This window comes from Lethenteron reissneri, chromosome 22 (assembly GCF_015708825.2).
Source record: "Lethenteron reissneri isolate LAM-NWPU_2019-01 chromosome 22, ASM1570882v1, whole genome shotgun sequence".
NCBI classification, from domain to species: Eukaryota; Metazoa; Chordata; class Hyperoartia; order Petromyzontiformes; family Petromyzontidae; genus Lethenteron; species Lethenteron reissneri.
In genome coordinates this window covers 177,984-194,973 of record NC_083800.1, presented here as the reverse complement: position 1 = coordinate 194,973, position 16,990 = coordinate 177,984, and the positions used below count along the sequence as shown (strand labels likewise).

At 49.0% G+C, this 16,990-nt stretch overlaps 1 protein-coding gene across 1 annotated transcript in view; it reads left to right on the top strand.

The window, feature by feature from the left end:
- The window catches only part of LOC133345439 (programmed cell death protein 4-like), a 34,885-nt gene that overhangs the window by 9,544 nt on the left and 8,351 nt on the right, over nt 1-16,990 (top strand). Inside the window, exons 3-7 of the mRNA XM_061556171.1 lie at nt 238-561; nt 1,991-2,085; nt 2,528-2,641; nt 8,533-8,754; nt 15,734-15,831. Of these exons, the coding sequence (XP_061412155.1) occupies nt 238-561; nt 1,991-2,085; nt 2,528-2,641; nt 8,533-8,754; nt 15,734-15,831 (853 nt within the window). The remainder of the gene's footprint in view (nt 1-237; nt 562-1,990; nt 2,086-2,527; nt 2,642-8,532; nt 8,755-15,733; nt 15,832-16,990) is intronic.

Genomic DNA, 16,990 nt, shown 5'->3' with positions numbered 1-16,990 from the left:
TAATTATAGGCACATTGTTACTTGGCCTGCAAGCAATATAAATAAGACGAAAAGCAATAGTTAAATGGGTGTGGTTTTCAATGTTCAGCGTTATAAAATGCAATTTACCTGAATGACTCTTACAGAAATTAAATAATAATTACAAAATTATAATGGCGGAGTGTGATTCTTCAGACTCTTCAGCTTCACCTCTAAGCTGCCGCTGCTGACTCTACTCCCACCCCTCGCTGCGCACAGCGGAGTTTGTGGATGCCTATGACTACGACGACGTGGATGACTCGGAGGACTTTGGCGAGGAGATGAACGGGAACTGGTCGCCGCAGGAGAAGGCTCTGCACGAGGCGAGGATCCGCGCGCGTGAGAAGCGCCGCCTTCGCAAGAGCTCGTCGCGCGACTCGGGACGCGAGTCGCTGTCCGAGGAGTCGCGGGGGGGCGACGGAGTGCGCGGGCCCGGTGGGGCCGGCACGCTCTCGGTGAGCCCCACCAGTCCCCGTGGCAAGGCTCCGCCGCTGCTCGACCGGCGCTCGCGCTCCAACAAGGGCCGAGGCCTACCCAAGAAAGGTGCGTTGTTGTTGCTGTTGTTGTTGTTGCTGGCACTGTTGTACAGCTTGCACTGCCCGCCCGCCTCCCTCGAGTCACCGGTCCCATCCGTTAGGGGAGCTGTGTGCTGCGCATTGAGGTCGTCGTGATGAATGGGTTTGTGGCGTCATCGTGTGTAAACGTGACCCTCCCGGTAATGAACTAGACCCCACCTAAACCCCACCGTGTGCCGTTTCCTGTCCATGGGGGGTAGTGGATTATGCCCGCTCTTTTTGAGCAGCCCCCTGTGGGTTGCTGCAGCTGTGTACATTGTCGATGCTCATCCTGTTCCCCCTTTGGTGGATTGACTCGAGCAAGTGGTGGCGGTATTATGATGTGTCCGTCTGGGAAATTATGAAATCAAAGACACAGTAAAGGGGTATTGAGATCCTCATTAGGTTGTGCCATTGTTCAGCACGGGTTGTGCAGCCTCACACTTACACCACTTGAAATGGGAAAGAATGTTCAGTGATTCGGTCGATAATATAATCTCATGATAAAATTGGACCCTGCAAAGCCATTTGAAATGGCTCAGGGCGCACGGACGTTGAATGGGGGGGATATGGCGAGAAGTGGACTGCGGTTTTTTATTCACTGCTTCATTTTTTGTGTCATTGTGGAACAAACCACCCCAGGTATTGCGTAACAGTGAGGCAGAGAACTTTGGTGTAGGGCATTGGCCAATGCTGTCTCATCAATTTAGCAAGGGAGGCTGCACCTCAGTGGATTAGATGGCAGGGAATTCATGGAAAAGGAGCTTTGTTTTGTGGGTACACATGCTGGAATAAGACGCTAACGATGTGATAAACGGTCTGTGATATTCCACAAAGCCATGCAATTATTAATTTTCGAAGTAAGTTTTTATGCAAATAATATACATGCATTGAACCGTGTATGATGCTGTCCTGGTGTTAAATGGTGAGTACAATGGACTTGAAATCCAGAGGTTGCCAGTTTGATCTCCCGGAACTGCAGTTGAAATAATGGTATAAGTTTATTAAATGTCCCCCCAACCGCCTCTGTTCATAGCATGAAATCTCAATAAACTCTTAAATCCATATTTAAAGCAAGCCAAAGATACAGCATTGAAATTGCCTGCTCGCACCACTGCTCTAGAGAGCAGCTGTGTAGAGCTCCCTATTACACAGGCTCCTCCACCAGCAGTCGTGTGGTCGATCATTTCAGGGCTCCACCTTTATTTAGAAACTAAAGTCCTTGAACATAATTGAACAAAACCATACAACACGCGATGGTCTAAAGGAGGAAAAAAAGGATGTAACTGTCAAGTCGGTGAATGGCCGGAGGGAAGACGGTAGAGGGGAACCGGGAGGTTGCATATCTATCTACCATGTCACAGAAACTCCCATTGCTGTAATGTTGTTGTTGGTGTGTCATGATGTTGTTGTGGCAGGTGGGGCTGGAGGCAAAGGTGTCTGGGGCGTTCCCGGGCAAATTTACGACGACATCAACGTTGATGCCCGGGACCCGAACTACGACGACGCGCAGGTGCGCTAACAGCAGCTTGCGCCTCCTCAAGCTTAGCGGCTTTTTTTAAAGGGGCACATAGGAAACTCATTACTTTGCCTGCTAGATATTATAACAACGACAACACTGCATTTATGTAGCATCTAATTGCAATCACATCTTAAGACTCCTTACAAAAACCTATGCTAGTGTAGACGGAGGCTGGGTTGGATAGTCAGGATGGAATTATGGGCAACAGCAGGAGGTTACGCAACCCCGTGTCAAAAGCCAGGAAAAAGCAACAGGGGCCCTCCAGCACCAACGTCAACAACAGCTAAAAACAATGAAAGTGGTATTGGCCAAACATCCAAATGCTGAAAAATAACCTTGAAACGACTCATTGTGGATCACACACAGCAACATTCTGAGAGCCAGGCAGGACCCTCCTGAAAAACCGTCTTGAGCCTCTGTACGGCGTGTGCAGGAGAACTGCGTGTACGAGACGGTGGTCCCGGAGCTGGAGGACGGCAACTTTGAGAAGACGGTGACCCCCATTGTGCAGGAGTACTTTGAGCACGGAGACACCAACGAGGTCATGGTGAGCACCGCCCCCACCACAAGCAGCTTGGTCGTCGGCAACACCGCACCAATTAGTTTGTGCGCGAAACGTCAAGTACGCTTCCCAGTATGTGCATAGAAGTAAGACTGCCTGAACAGATCTCAGAAGTATTTGTACGCTGTTCGTAACCCTAACACGTTATACAACTCCATCCTATTCAAACCAAACCAGACAATTCTGTTGCGTCAATGAACCAACTATCTTTCAATCCAATCTCTGAAACATGGCAAGTGGGAACGTGCAGCATGTGAATCTGAAGTGACGTGAAGATATATTAGTAGTTCTGTGATATCCTCTTCCATGAGCCGCTCTGGCACATGGAGTTGCATTAATCTGTGAGAGTTCTGAATGGACACCTCAACTCGTAATTTTATGCTGTTCGCACAATTCGGATTGCATTTGGATAAACAATACACCCATGTTTTTGACACTACCTGTGCAACCTTTTCAACAGTGTAGATGCATAAAATGCATTTGCTTATTCTAAAAAGAGTACATTGTATTATTATTATTTGGGACTGCTTCATTAACTCTAAAATAGTTTAAACAAGTTTTCAGTCGGCTTTGTCTCTCCCCCCTCGTACATACGGTTTGTACTGACGTAGACACATTGGTAATGATGAGAGGTTCTCTTGAGCAGCATACCTTGAACACCAATCAAGTCGATGCTGTTTAACCTCATTCTCCCCTCTGCCATTACGCGGTCTGCACATGTGCTCTCGTGCACACGCTTGTCAGCGCGTGTCCACGAGTGTCACATTGCCAGTTGGGCGTGCTGTCCTCACGACAAAGTAGGTCGCGGCGGATTGTGTGTGTGTCTGTGTGTGTGTGCGCGCGTGTGACGAGCGGTAGTGTAACGGTTAGCGCGCAGCGCTACGAACCTGGCGTCCCGGGTTCGATTCCCGCTCACGGCCAACACCAGTGATGATTATCTGAACCGATCCTGGGCCTCCCCTAGGTCGACTCAGCCTCAAATGAGTACCTTTTGCGATGTGTTAACATCGCTACTAGGGAGACAACGGCGGCCGGGCGTGGTGTTGGCCACCCAACCCCTCGTGTGCCGTGCCAGCCTTTATAGGTGCTCGCTAACAGCACTTGCCCTTGCAGTCTGTTAAGACTACACGGAGGATCTTTTATCTTTGTGCGCGCGTGTGTGTGCGTTTGCCACATTATTTGCAGGAAAACAGGCTTGGGCAAGTCGCCCCAATGAACCGTGCTACCATGCATCTCAAAGAGAACCCGACAGTGATAGACGCTACTGGCTTAAGTGCACGCAGGCTGTACGCGTGGCGTGCTTGCGTAACCTGGTGAAGGTGCACCCAGCCTTGGCCTTGAGCTCACAAACGCTGGCGCTGGGTAAACACGATGGCGCTGGCTGTACAACTCGCTCGGCTTGCGCCTGAGAGGAGAGCGCCACGGTGCATGGGACACGGGGCAGGTGCGCTGGGAAAAACAACGGCTGTGCGGCCCCCCTATGTGTGTGCGTGTGTGTACGGGGAGCGGTGGCACAGTGATTAGCCCACTGCGCTACAAACTTAGTGACCCGAGTTAAGTTGCCACACACGGCCTATTTCAGTAACGAATATCTGAAACCTGTCCTGGGCATCCAATAGGTTGACTCGGCCTTAAATTAGCACCGGGTGCAATGTGTATTGAACATCGGCAAATAGGAGCCCGAGTTGGCCATGTGTGGTCCTGGCCACAGCCGACCTGCTTGTGCTTCATACCCCTCTTGACGTGCTCATTAACTTAACAGCACTTGCCCCAGCAGCTTGTGTATGCTACACAGTCCAATCATAACACTTGGGTCTCTCCTGTGACCTGCCAGTGAGCCTTCCACACATCACGTGGCCTGCACCCTAGTCTGGTACGCCGCTACGACGTCACCACCTTTTAGTGGCGAATGGCGGCTGTTGTTGTATAGAACTTATGAGAGGTGTGTCGGTTTTCTCGGTTGTGCTGCGAAGCACTCAGATTGTTTACAGGCTTCACCGGGTGATCGGCAAGATGCCTTCACGTTTCGGTCCACATGCTGGGGGGACCGCCAGCATGTGGAATGGAGCGTATATAGTAAAACCCCGTGTAGCCAGACACTTACAGGATTTCACATTTAGCTGAAACCAGGTCGGCTAAATTATAAAGTAATCCTTGCAGTCCTCACGCAGTCTCGTTCGCCCCCTGGAGTATATACAGTACTCACATTAGCGGTGGGGATTTGGGGTGGAGGGTTGGGCGTTGGGGGATAATGGGGTGCTGGTGGGAGATGGAGAGACTGGCTGGTGGGAGGGGGAGCGACAACCTGCCGAACCGACCAGAGAACGCGCGCGCGACTCTACAATGCGTACAATGCAATTGTGTTGGTGGTAAGAGAGGGGGAGGTGTGGAAGGGGAGGGGCGATGGTTGGGAGTAAGATGGTGGCACGGATGGACAGTCCTGTAATATACAGGAGTTCACAATACAGTAAGCACACACTGCACAAACTGATGCATGTATGTTAAACGTCTTTCGCACCATACGTAGCCAACAGTGTTCCTCTGGGGTGCGGGGGAAGGACAATAAACGAAAAACAAAGCATGCATTTAACACATATACGAACGTCTTTTGACGTAGGTATTCATGATTTTAGCAGCTGGCTGGACAAGTATTAGTTTTGCTATTCGAGGTTTATGTTATAACATGCAACATCGCCAAATAACATGCGGGAACAACGCAAATACACGTTGGAGAGAGAGTATAACGACACGGATGTCACAAGTTGTGAGTGCTGTTGTTGTTGGTGAGTGTGGCTGGCTGGATTGGGGGGTGTGGTAGGGCGGGTTTGGCTGTGGTGGGAGGAGCTTGTGGGTGTTTGTGAGCTTTGCACGGTGGTGGGGAGACAGGCGAGGGGCGGGCGTTGGTTGGCGGTGAGCCGTGGAAGGCTGGGAAGCCCTCGTGTTAGGATGGGCTTGTGGGCTGCGTCTGCAGACCAGCGAGTGATAAACACGCCTGCCCGTACGTGACCCCACCATACACTTGCTGCTCGTCGCATAGGCGTGCCGGCCCGCTCGACCTTTTGTTCCGCGAGAACCCCATCTGCCTATTGGCCGTTAGTAGAGAGTGTTTGAGGTGAGGCGACGAATGTGAGCTTGCCCCGTGGACGTTTATGGCCGAACTGGTTGAGCCAGGCCCCAGGCACGGAGCGGCGCCCTTAAACTTGAGCTTGACCTGTGCTCCCAACAGAAGGTCTCTCCACCCCCATTACGCTGAGCGGCAGTTGTTGAGTGCTCGTGTTTCTTTGGCGTAGCGGGGGTTGGTATTTTCGTTCCTTTCTTAGAAACCCACCCGACTGTAACATTTGGTGGCGTGGTATGATCTTTGTGTCTTGTGCGCGTCTTTTGCGCGACAAAGTTATTTTACCAATGCCAAACTGCAGCCTTTTGTGTTGTGTGTATTCAGCTATGAGAGAGAGATGGCTGATGGGAGGGGGTCTTGACTTTAAGGTGCGAGGCAGCCTTCCACTTGCGTGGAGTTGCATTTTTCTTGAGGGGGTCACGAACACTGGATTTTTTTGTCTCAATTGGCACTACATTAAACAGCAGCCCGCTGCGGGTTTGCACATGCTACATTTGCCGTTGTTGCTGATCAATGCCGACGCTAGTCTCCTTGGCAGTGGCAGACCTGCCATGTTTGCTACGATTACCTCCAGCAAGGATCCCTGCCTTCATTGGTAAATAACACGGTGGGCGGGCTATTTATAGGCATCTTATCGGCATGCGTGGTGCTCACATTACTGCTGTACGCTGGTGAACGCGCTGTAATCTCTCGCGACGCACAAAATGGTGAGGCATTAATCTGCGGGCGAGCCAAAAAGAGCCCATTGGGCAGTCCCCTGTCTTTCAATGCGCCCAGAAGCACGCGCCACACACAGTTTGCCTCACCAGGCAAAGAGCACTACGAGTGCTGTGGCTGATGGGACGTGTAAAGAAAATGTATGCAGAGGAACAGATCGTGAAGGAGACATCTCTACTGTGTTTCTGTATATGTTGTGTATTTGTGAGTGTACTTTCACAAACAGTTTATTTTAAAAAATTCTGAATTATAAAGATTCCTGCTCCCCTTCCAGTATATGTCCCCGACCTCCCCTTTCCTGGAAACCTATTTCGTGAACAGTTTCTTTCCCGCCGGATAAAAGTAGAGGAATGCGTGCAGTGATGAACGGCCTCTTGCCCATCCATCTGTGCGTGTCCTGTCTCGGGTCCCCTCACTGCGGCCCCGTGTTGCTCCATCGTGAGGACGATGGGTTCTTACCCCTAGCCAACCACCCTCCCGCCCCAGCACCTTGTTATTCCTGCGCCTTTGTTTAGGACTCGGTCTTCCAGAATTATGTTTTTGTCTCGTCCACACTTGAAATACCACACTCCAGGTCACATCGCCTCTCATCCACCTACTCGCCAAACTGCAGGTCACCGAGATTTTTTATTTCTGCTTCTTCACTCGCACTGCTCCACTATCAAATTCTTTCCCATTGCGGTCTCTCTTCCCCAAAGCTCTGATTACAGTAACTTTGCTCAATTCAAGATACGTGTTACGCTCTTATCTATTGCGACTTTTGTCCGTGCTGTTTTATGCTCGTCGCCTGACATTTTCAGCCTTTGGGCCCTGGCTCAGGAACCGTTGAAAAAATAACACGTGCAAAGGTGGGAGGGGGGGGCAGGAGTGTTGAGATGCCTGCTGCAGATGCCCACGAGCATATTCAAAAGAGAAGCAGCTGCCCAAACGGAGCTCCACACACACACACTCGCGCAAGTCAGAATCTTCACCGGGATTGCGTCGAGTCGCGCCTGAAAAAAATAATGACGCCAACGACTCGGTTGAGTTGTAAATTCTATTATTAAACTGATTGCGTCACAAGCTCAACGATGCGTGAACATTTAATAGTGTACCAAAACAGAAAAGGTGGTAGGAGCCAGGGTTACTTGTACTGTGTATTAGGACTTTACAATTTGGCCGCCTAGCGTTTCTCGGCGAATTGTCACAGTTGGGGTTTGCGGTTTGATTCAAGAATCGATTGGTTCTTACGTCGTGGTGCAGGGCATTGTCCCTAGTGGGTGCAGATCCCACGTGAGCCCTGCTACAACAACAGAATAGCACGTTATGAATCTTAGATTGATTGACTCAAATCAATCCAAGGCTAGATGAGGGCTTCCCCAGGGAGGGGTCACGATAACTCGTAAATTTGATCCAATATAAATAAAATATATTATTTGGTTCTTTAGCTAAAGTCATGTAGATAGAAAAAGTAATAATAAAAAAAGTGAGCGTACTGGCAGTCTATCATGTAGACTGTAGCCTGGTTTTTAAGCTGGTGAGCGTACTGGCAGTCTATCATGTAGACTTATTCGGGTTCTTTCAGAAATAAAATAAACACAAACCACGACGTTTCGATGGCAACACAAACGGTCGTCATCGCTTGTGTTGCGATCGAAACGTCGTGGTTTTTGTGTTTATTTTACTTTTATTTTTATTACGGAATTCCTGCAGTCACGAAAGTTTTAAGTCAAAATTTTAAATATATTTTAGAGTTGTGTTGCTATTGGGGACCTACCATGTAAAGAACCAGCCGAACTGATCAAAGTGTTGGAGAGAACTTGGCGATTAAAAAAAAACAGCACTAAGTTAGTTAGCCTTTTCGGCCAAGGTGATAGCATCATCATGCGTGACATCATCTCGCTATGCGGTTTCGGAGGGTAACGTTATCGTTAAGTAAATATTTTCGAGGACGACTGCACATTTGTAAGTGTTACAGAATCTCTGATGTGTGTGCGTGGTTTTTATTCCAGTGCGATGACCCCTGACCTCCCCTCGTGCGCGCCCCCTCCTCTCCCAAAAGGTGCTGCTCAGCGACCTGAACCTGGGCTCGCGCAAGCCGCAGCTGCCGGTGCTGGCTGTGTCGCTGTCGCTGGAGGGCCGCGCCAGCCACCGCGAGTTCACGTCACGCCTGCTTGCCGAGCTGGCAGGGCGCGAGCTGAGCCCCGTCGAGATGAATCGCGCCTTCAACCGGCTCCTCAAAGAGCTCCCTGAGCTCATGCTCGACACACCCGATGCCCCGCAGGTGAGTCCATGTGCTGGCCACCCTCCCCCTCGTGTGCCACAGTGCTGGCCTTCATAGGGGCTCGGTAACAGCACTTGCCCCAACAGTCTGTTGAGGCGATATGGGAGATCTGTGTGTGTGTGCGCATCTGTGTTGGCACAGTGTGGAGCACAGGTGGTGGTGGATATGTTGGTCGTGTTTAATGTTTAGTTTTATGTAGCGTGCTCGTTCTTGCAAACAAGCTGGAAGGCAGCCAGACAGGTGAGCCGGTACTACCAACAATTGCCCAAACGCTGCAGTCATCGCTGTAGTTTTCAGCCAATTAATGTTTATACAATTGGGAGAAAATCCTTCCCTTTGCAGTGCTGGATTACAGGTGTGCACCACCACTGCTAGGTAGTGTCATCTCACTCTGTTAACCCAAAACACCAGGGCCTTTACCCTGACCTGTCAGCCTAGGTAACGTCACCACCACTTTGTGTTGAACGGTGGTTGTCGTTGTGTGCGCTTGTGTTTCCTTGTGTGTGCATGTGAATGAAGGATATTTACGTATGTGTGAGTCTATGCGATATCACGTCTGGCCATGGCCAGCCCAAGATCCTGGGGGTGTGCGAGGAAGATCCCCTTGGAGTGATGGGGTGGGAGCTTGCGAATGCAACAGTTGCTGAGCACAGACATTAAGGCCTCCTTAATGCAAAGCAGCCATCAACAAACAGCATGATAATTACACTTCAAGACAGAATTTGCACAGTTCTTGATTTGAGCACAGTTATAATAAGGTACTTGAGAGGCGAGACGATAGGAGAGAGTTCCAAAGTCGAGCTGTGTGAGGAAAGGAGGAGAAAGAGAAGTGATTCGTCCTACGCCATGGTAGCTGCATTTTTGTGGGGGGAGGCACTGTGCCTGCTTTTTTTTATGCATCGCACCACAGCAGAAATAGCCAGAGACTTGCCAAAGCCTGTTGTCCTGAAGAAACGTTATGGAAGCGATGGCAATGCTTTATCACAGCGGATGGCTTGTAAATACTTTGTCATTCCAAATACACTGTTATTTGTCAATGGCGTTTCTCGTCAAGTTTGGAAGCTTTATCGGCAGAGTATTGCAGAGTACACAGCTGGTGCCTCCACCGTTTTTCTCTCGTTCCGCGAATGTTTGACACCAGAGAAGACAGTGGGGCCTTTGTTTTTTTATTACACGCTTTTATTTAACTCACTCTGTTATGTTTCGCCTTGGGTCTAAATTGTCCAGGTCAACTAACGTTGGCTGTAATTGCCCACGGTCCCTTACGTTATGGCAAGCTTCGGGGTCGATATACTGCTGGATGGCTGCTATGAATCTTTACGTGATGTAATGCAAAGTACTTGAACATTAAAAAAATGTTTTTACTTTTTTGTACATTTCGATTTAAAGCTTTCATGACTGCAGGGATTCATCTTCTTGGTTCTTTCGGTAAAGTCACGTAGAAGAGCAATAATAAAAGAATAAAACTAAAACATAATAAAATAAAATTATCACGACGTTTTAGTACATTTCATAAAAGCGTGTCTTTTTAAAAAGTTTTTCTAAATATAGATTTGTAAATCTTGTTTTGTGACCTGTGCCACTGCTGCTGCCGTCAGCGGTGGTGGTTTGTGCAATACGCACCGCACAACTGCTGATACACATCGGTGTGAGCCGTGGGCCTCTGCCTCATGCGCTTTTTATCAACTTAACGTTCTTCAGTGCTGCTAGTGATTACGAGTGTGAAGATTGTATGAAAAAACTGAAATATGTATCAAGTGATTAACATCATATCTGTGTTATTTCTGCCAAGGATTTCATCGTTTAGGCAAAATATTTGGTGATGGACGCTGAATGCCAACAGGCTAGGTCTGACAGTTGCTTTGTACATTTGTAAGGAAAATTAGGAAATAGATGTTGATGAAAGCCCTTTGAAAATCTTTTTTTATGATTAATATCCACACTTGGGCCGGGAGGTGGGTTTACTCATGTTAAGCAATGCTTCAAAGATACAAAAGTCCTGTCTCGGGTTTGTAGGGCTATGCATGAGGTTTTTGGTGTTATGTGTAGGGTCTGTGGGGTTGTCTGGTGTGTTATGTTACTCTAAAAGGGCATTCTCATATATTTAGCGTGAATTCCAAATGATCAAATTCTTAGGCACAAGATTCGATTTATGTAGAATGTAATCAATGCACGACTACATTCCTGCTGCTTGCTGTGCCTCAGGACTACATGAACGTGTGTTGACCACCATAATGTGGGAGGTTTGCACGGGAGAGAAAAAAAGTTAGACATTTACACTTGCTTGTTACCCTGGGGTAAATACTAATTTTCACAACTCGTGAGTGTGAGAGAGGGCCCGCGCTGTGAGAATTTGGACCCATTTCAAAGGTTGGCTGCTTAAGTTAAGAGCATAAAAACAGCAACAATAAGTGTATTGCATAACTTCTGGGCCCCTGTTTTCGTGGCTGCTTCCCCTGCTTCTTCTTCCCTTGCAATACCCAACTTTGGACTTCCCTCCCATCGTCTCTTTTCCCAAGCTCTTACAATCTTGCTCGATTCAAGAAATGCTTTACACTCTTTTAGTTCTCACTACTTTGATAGTGCTGTTAATGTTGCTGGCCGTTTGACGTTTTGGGCCTTTGGGCCCGCGGCGCACCTGGCGTGTCGCATGCGGGCGTTGACATCTGGGGAAAGAAAGAAAACAGCAGAAAGAGTGGAGGGGCATTTATTTTCTTTCTCTTGGGAAAGAGGGGGCATACGAGGCCCCTACGTGGTGATGTATGCGGCGCATATGTGCAGCTTGCATCAGCCATGTGGTGTGCCTGGCCCGTTGCCTGCCCTGCGTGTTTGCTGCCACGAGGCAGTGTGTGATGGGCAGGCCGTGTTGCATAACTAACGGCTCACTATGTTTACGGAACTGCCGTCAGTTCGCCCCCCACCCCCTCCACCCCCCACCACCCCCTCAACCCCCCACCACCCCACCACCCCGCGCTCCTCCTCGCCCGTGTATGGTAGAAGGCCGAATATGCAACGTCAGCGCTAAAGGAGCGATAGTAGAATCCCGAGCGATGGGACCTCGGAGAATGTTGATGCCTGCTGCTGCTCACGTGGCCTCTGAATGTGGCATATGTGTGCGTGTCCTATACGTCTGTGTGTGGAATTGTTGTGTGTGTTGCCTCCATGTGCGTGTGTATTTGGTTGTTCATGTATGTGTGTTTGCATGCGTGTTTATGTGCGTGTGGGGAGCGGGAGTGTAGTAGTTAGACCACTGTTATACTCAATGCATAGCCTCCCCTGATGCCAGTAGCGAGTGTCATCTGAACCTGCATTGGACCCCTTTGCATGGTGCGGTGTGTAAACAGCAGCACTGTTGGCGAGACAAAGGTGGCCGGGTGTGCTGCTGACCACAACCTACTCGTGCACTGCTGGCCTTTATAGGTGCTCGCTCAGTCTTTATGGCTGTGCGGGGATCTTTATCTCGGCATATGTGATTGCATTTGTGTGTGCGGTAGTGTTGCAGTTAGCGCGCGCTGTTACGAACCCAGCGACACGAGTTTGATTCCCGCTCACAGCCCACACCAGTGACGGTTATTTGAACCGATCCTGGGCCTCCCCTGGGTCGATTCAGCCTAAAATGAGTATCTGGTGCTGTGTATAAACATCGCCACTGGGGAGACAAAGGCGGCCGGGCGTGGTGCTTGGCCACCAATCCCCTCGTGCTGTACCGGCCTTCATAGGTGCTCGCTAACAGCACTTTTCCAAAAGTCTCTAAAAGCTATACGGAGGATCTTTATCTTGTGTGCACAAAACAAGTTCATGGGGAGGTGGACCCAGAGAATGAATTAGCTCAAAAGGGCATTGTAGTATCATGGGACCTCCTTTGCCAGTATCAAAATATATGTAGTATATTTTCCACTTGTTGCAAAGGGAATAGAGGTGGACGTTGGTGATGAAACATCTAAATTTTATTGAGTCTGTTAATGTAACAACAATAATAACACTTATGTTGCACCCGTAACGTAGGGAAGCGTCTCGGAGCACGGCTGTTTCGCCTATTCGCTAGACTCCTCCTGAAGCCGCCCACTGGCTGACTTGCCAACCTCAACACGGGACCCAACGTTGCTGATCAACTCCCCACCATTCAAAATAAGACTGTCTATTTAAATCTACGGATCTCTATGCGAGCCTTTGAGTACCTATGTAAGTCTATGGACCTCTGTGCATAAATGGATCCCTATGCTAGTGTGAAATCTCCACGATATGCACCAGGCTGCTCCTGAAGCTGACCATTGGCTTGCTCGCCAACCTCGGCATAAACATATAGATATTGACGATCCACTCCCTGCTGTACGAACCAAGAATGGTTCTGTTTTCGGGTCTATAATGTGGATTCTTGATTCCGAAATGCCTTGGCCTGACATAAGAGCAGGCAGGAGAGTGGCTCCTGGAGAATGTTGGGTGGAGCGCGACCGTGAACTGGCAACAATGTTGTTGTGTGGCCACATTCAACCCCCGGTAAGGTCAAGCCACAGCAAACAACGTTAACAAAAAAACGGGCCGCCCACGCACGGCAATTCGGTGGCTGAGAGGACTGTTCACCGGCAACCACCTCCGCCTTCTCAAAGGTGCTAGCAAACCACCGGGCCAGCAAATAGTAAATTCCCCCATCAGTGGAAAAACACAGGTCCTGTTACTCCTGCTTTTGTTAGTTTTATTTTTAGGATTGCACTCGTGTATAGATTTATCCCCCCACCCTCCCCCTGCAGTGATTCGATGAATTGTAAATGACCGCCAAAATGTATTTTGACAACGAATTTGCTTTAAACAATAACGAGGTCGGCCCGGGTTATGTTGTGCTGTTCACTTACGAGAGAGAGAGTGCTGGAAGCCCACTTACCGAGCCATCTTGGTGTTGGAGTGGCACAGTAGCACTGCCTGTAGGAACATGTAATTTTACATTATTATTCCTAAGCTTGTTTACCCAGGAAAGCCTCGCTGAGTTTCAGGATTCTTTCAGGAGGATCCTGAAAGTTGTTGGAGTCAGCGGCGATGGTGCTCAGTTTAATCTCAATTGAGTATTTTACAGGTATGTTTTTTACATTGGGATGTTTGACCAATACCAATTATATTGTAGGTTTTTTTTGTTCAACTCTGGGAGGAAACCAGAGGAACCCATGAAGAACGGGGGAGAACATACAAACTATACTCTTCATACATACAAACTGCACACAGGAAGGTGCCAGAGTCTGGAATTGATCCCAGGTCCTTCTTGTTGCGAGGCACAAGTGTTGCCACTGTGCTGCCGCCATGGCACCAGATACTTTATTTCACAATATTATTTTCAGCAAGCCCCTTAATGCTCGGCAATACGGGGGTGAGCCTGGTTCACAAACAGAACCAGCCCGGTTCCCACTTCGTGGAAACATGGCGCGCGCGGTTTTTTGTTGCCATTGATCTCAGTGCCAGACCTCTAGCGCCAGCTTGGTTTAGTCGCCGCACGCGGGCACCGTGAGGTGGTTGAACCGTTGCATGAGTGAGGAGGAAGCCATGGGAAATGAAATTTCAGCCTCGGTTATCATGTGAGATTTCACCGCTGGGCCCCTTTTGATTTCACGAGTCAGGACTGCAGATGTGGGAATCGGCTGTGTGTGCGTGTCCGTAGTGGATCCAGGGGTTGGGCGGCAGTGCCTTGAGGCCCCAGCATTTTTTATTTTATTGATATTTACCAGAGAACAGACATTGAATGTTATAAATGTAGAGCCCTATTTAAAGAGCGTGAATGAAGATCGCATCGTAATTGAACACACAGTCACGGGTACAGGCAAGTAATCGTGCAAGCTAAAGCATTTGTGGACAGGATTTTAAGAGTTTGCACAAACTCTCCTTTGATGTTCATCACTTAAATGAGGCTCTTATTCTACCGCCGCTATTTAGATCTCACTTCAAAGTGTGGGGCACTTCAAAGTGAGTGACGTACGTAGGGCCACAGAGTTGCAGGCGCATCTCTGCTCTGACGCAGTCCAGAAACTCTTCAGTTGAGGGCGCTTGTCAGAGAGGACAGTTTGGCCCTCGAGAGAGCGACTTGACCAAACGTTGAAGCATGCCGAAAAGATTTCCGTGAAAACAATATACCACACACGAGATGTTGTACTGCAGGGATGGCCAACCTGTAACACACCGAGCCCAAAAGTACCCATGAGTTCAGCAAAGAGCCAAGTGAATATGTGTAAATATATTGAGTTTTTGCCACAGGACAGGAGGAGACAATCATTGTTCTTTGCTACTGTGATAGTACGTTCTACGTTCTACCCCTTCGATAGAGCCACATGTGGTGGATTGAAGAGGCCATTTGGCCACCACTGCTGTATAGGAACCGTGGCTGTGCTTTGTTGATAGAGGCAGTCAGTCCTAGGCAGAGGAGAGAAGAGGAAGGTGTTGAGGCTGGACTTGAATAGTAGCTGGGAATCCATATCAAACAATATTCAGGCCCCATTTACAGCGGAAAGCCTTGGACACAGGACCTGGGGCTACAGGGCTGCACTAAGTGGTGGCCAGCAGAGGACAGTGCCGCAAAATACATCAGACTGTGCGCTGCTGCCACATCTGTGCTCCCCACCTTCACGTTAATTTTGTTTAACAGTGAGAACTCAAGAGACAAGGATAGTCTCGTTTGCGTAAGTGATCTGGGTTAGCCTCCTTCATCAGCCTGCATTGACCAAAGTGGTGAAGTATGGTCAAATATAACCCTTTGGACCCACATGACATGAGGAGTCCTTCATTCAGCAGTGAATTGACAGGCTATAATCTATAGGTGTGCGTGTTGGATTGAAGTGGGTGGGTGGGAGATGATGATGTACTCATTCGTGGCCACTGCACTGGCCTGGATATCTGACAAACAGCGTGAATTGCCATGCCGGTCATTGTCACTGACCCTGCGTGTCGTGCACTGCCTAACATTTTTATCGTGCGTGCGTGTCTCTGCGTGTCTGTCGTGCAGATGGTCGGGCAGTTCGTGGCACGAGCAGTGGCCGACGAGGTCCTTCCTCCAAATTTCCTGGAGAGCCACAAGGGCAAGGTGGACTGCCCACACGCCAGGTGGGCAAGGCCGGGCTGCGATTGGTAGACGGCTGGTCACATGTCCTGACAACTAATGCTAACCAAATAGCCAGCCGAGGCCCTAGTAAGAGCCTAACCCTAACCCTAACCAACTAGTCAGCCAGCTTACTAGTACTAGCTCTACCCATAATCTTGAACCAATTCGCCAGCTTTCCACTACCCCTATTCAAAAAGCTAGCCAATTACCCAACCAGCAACTAGGACTAGATCTACCCCAAACAATAACCAAGTAGCCACCCTTGTCACGAGCTCATGCCCGAAAGCTAACAAACAATCTGCTTGTAGTTAAACCAGTCTCTTGGGAGTAGCGAGTTGATGGTCCCAGCTGGGTCACCCATGGCTGCGCTAAATAAACATCGCAATCATGTTGTGGTGTTAATTTTTTTTTCAATAAAACTGGAAATGTTCAAGTTATATCGACATTCCACAAATGCCCTTTGCAGGGCATGTTAACAGTGAGCTCATGTGGATAAGAGGAGGAGGGGGGGGGCTATCGAAAGGATATTCCAAAATGTTGTGATGTCATTTTCCAGCACCTTTCTGACACAAGGTGATGCCATGTCATCTTCCCAAATAAGATTTCGTCAACTCATGACATGACAGAAATTGAGCGACTGGAATTAAATAGAGCGTGTGTGTGTGTGTGTTGGTGAGAGTGCGTATTTGTGAGGTCGACTTCATAAGTGATCACGCGCAGCACTTGCCCCAACAGTCTATTTATGCTATACGGGAGATCTTTGTCTTTGTGTGAGTGAGAGGGCTCGTGTTTGTGTGTTTATGTGATTGCCTGGGCAGACGTGAAGATCCGTTTGTCTGGTCCTGTGAATCGGACGTTAGGCACGAGTCGCTGAGCGCCCACACAGCCTTTAGTGCAAAGGCGGAAAAAAACCTGAGCTCGGCAATTTATTAAAGCGGTGTTGTCCGTGTTGTGCCGAGAGTGCCCATGGGTTGGGAATGCACGCACTTGCCACGTGTATCGTGTGTTTTTGTCTTTCCGCAAATGTTATTACAATTGCGTGTTCTTCATCACGAGGCGAAGTATCCGTTGGGAACTCTAGCCAAGCGGCGCGTCATCTTTGGAAGCAGGATATCACCAATTGCTGAAAGACTGTCACGTTACTTGCTGGGAGCGCTGCAC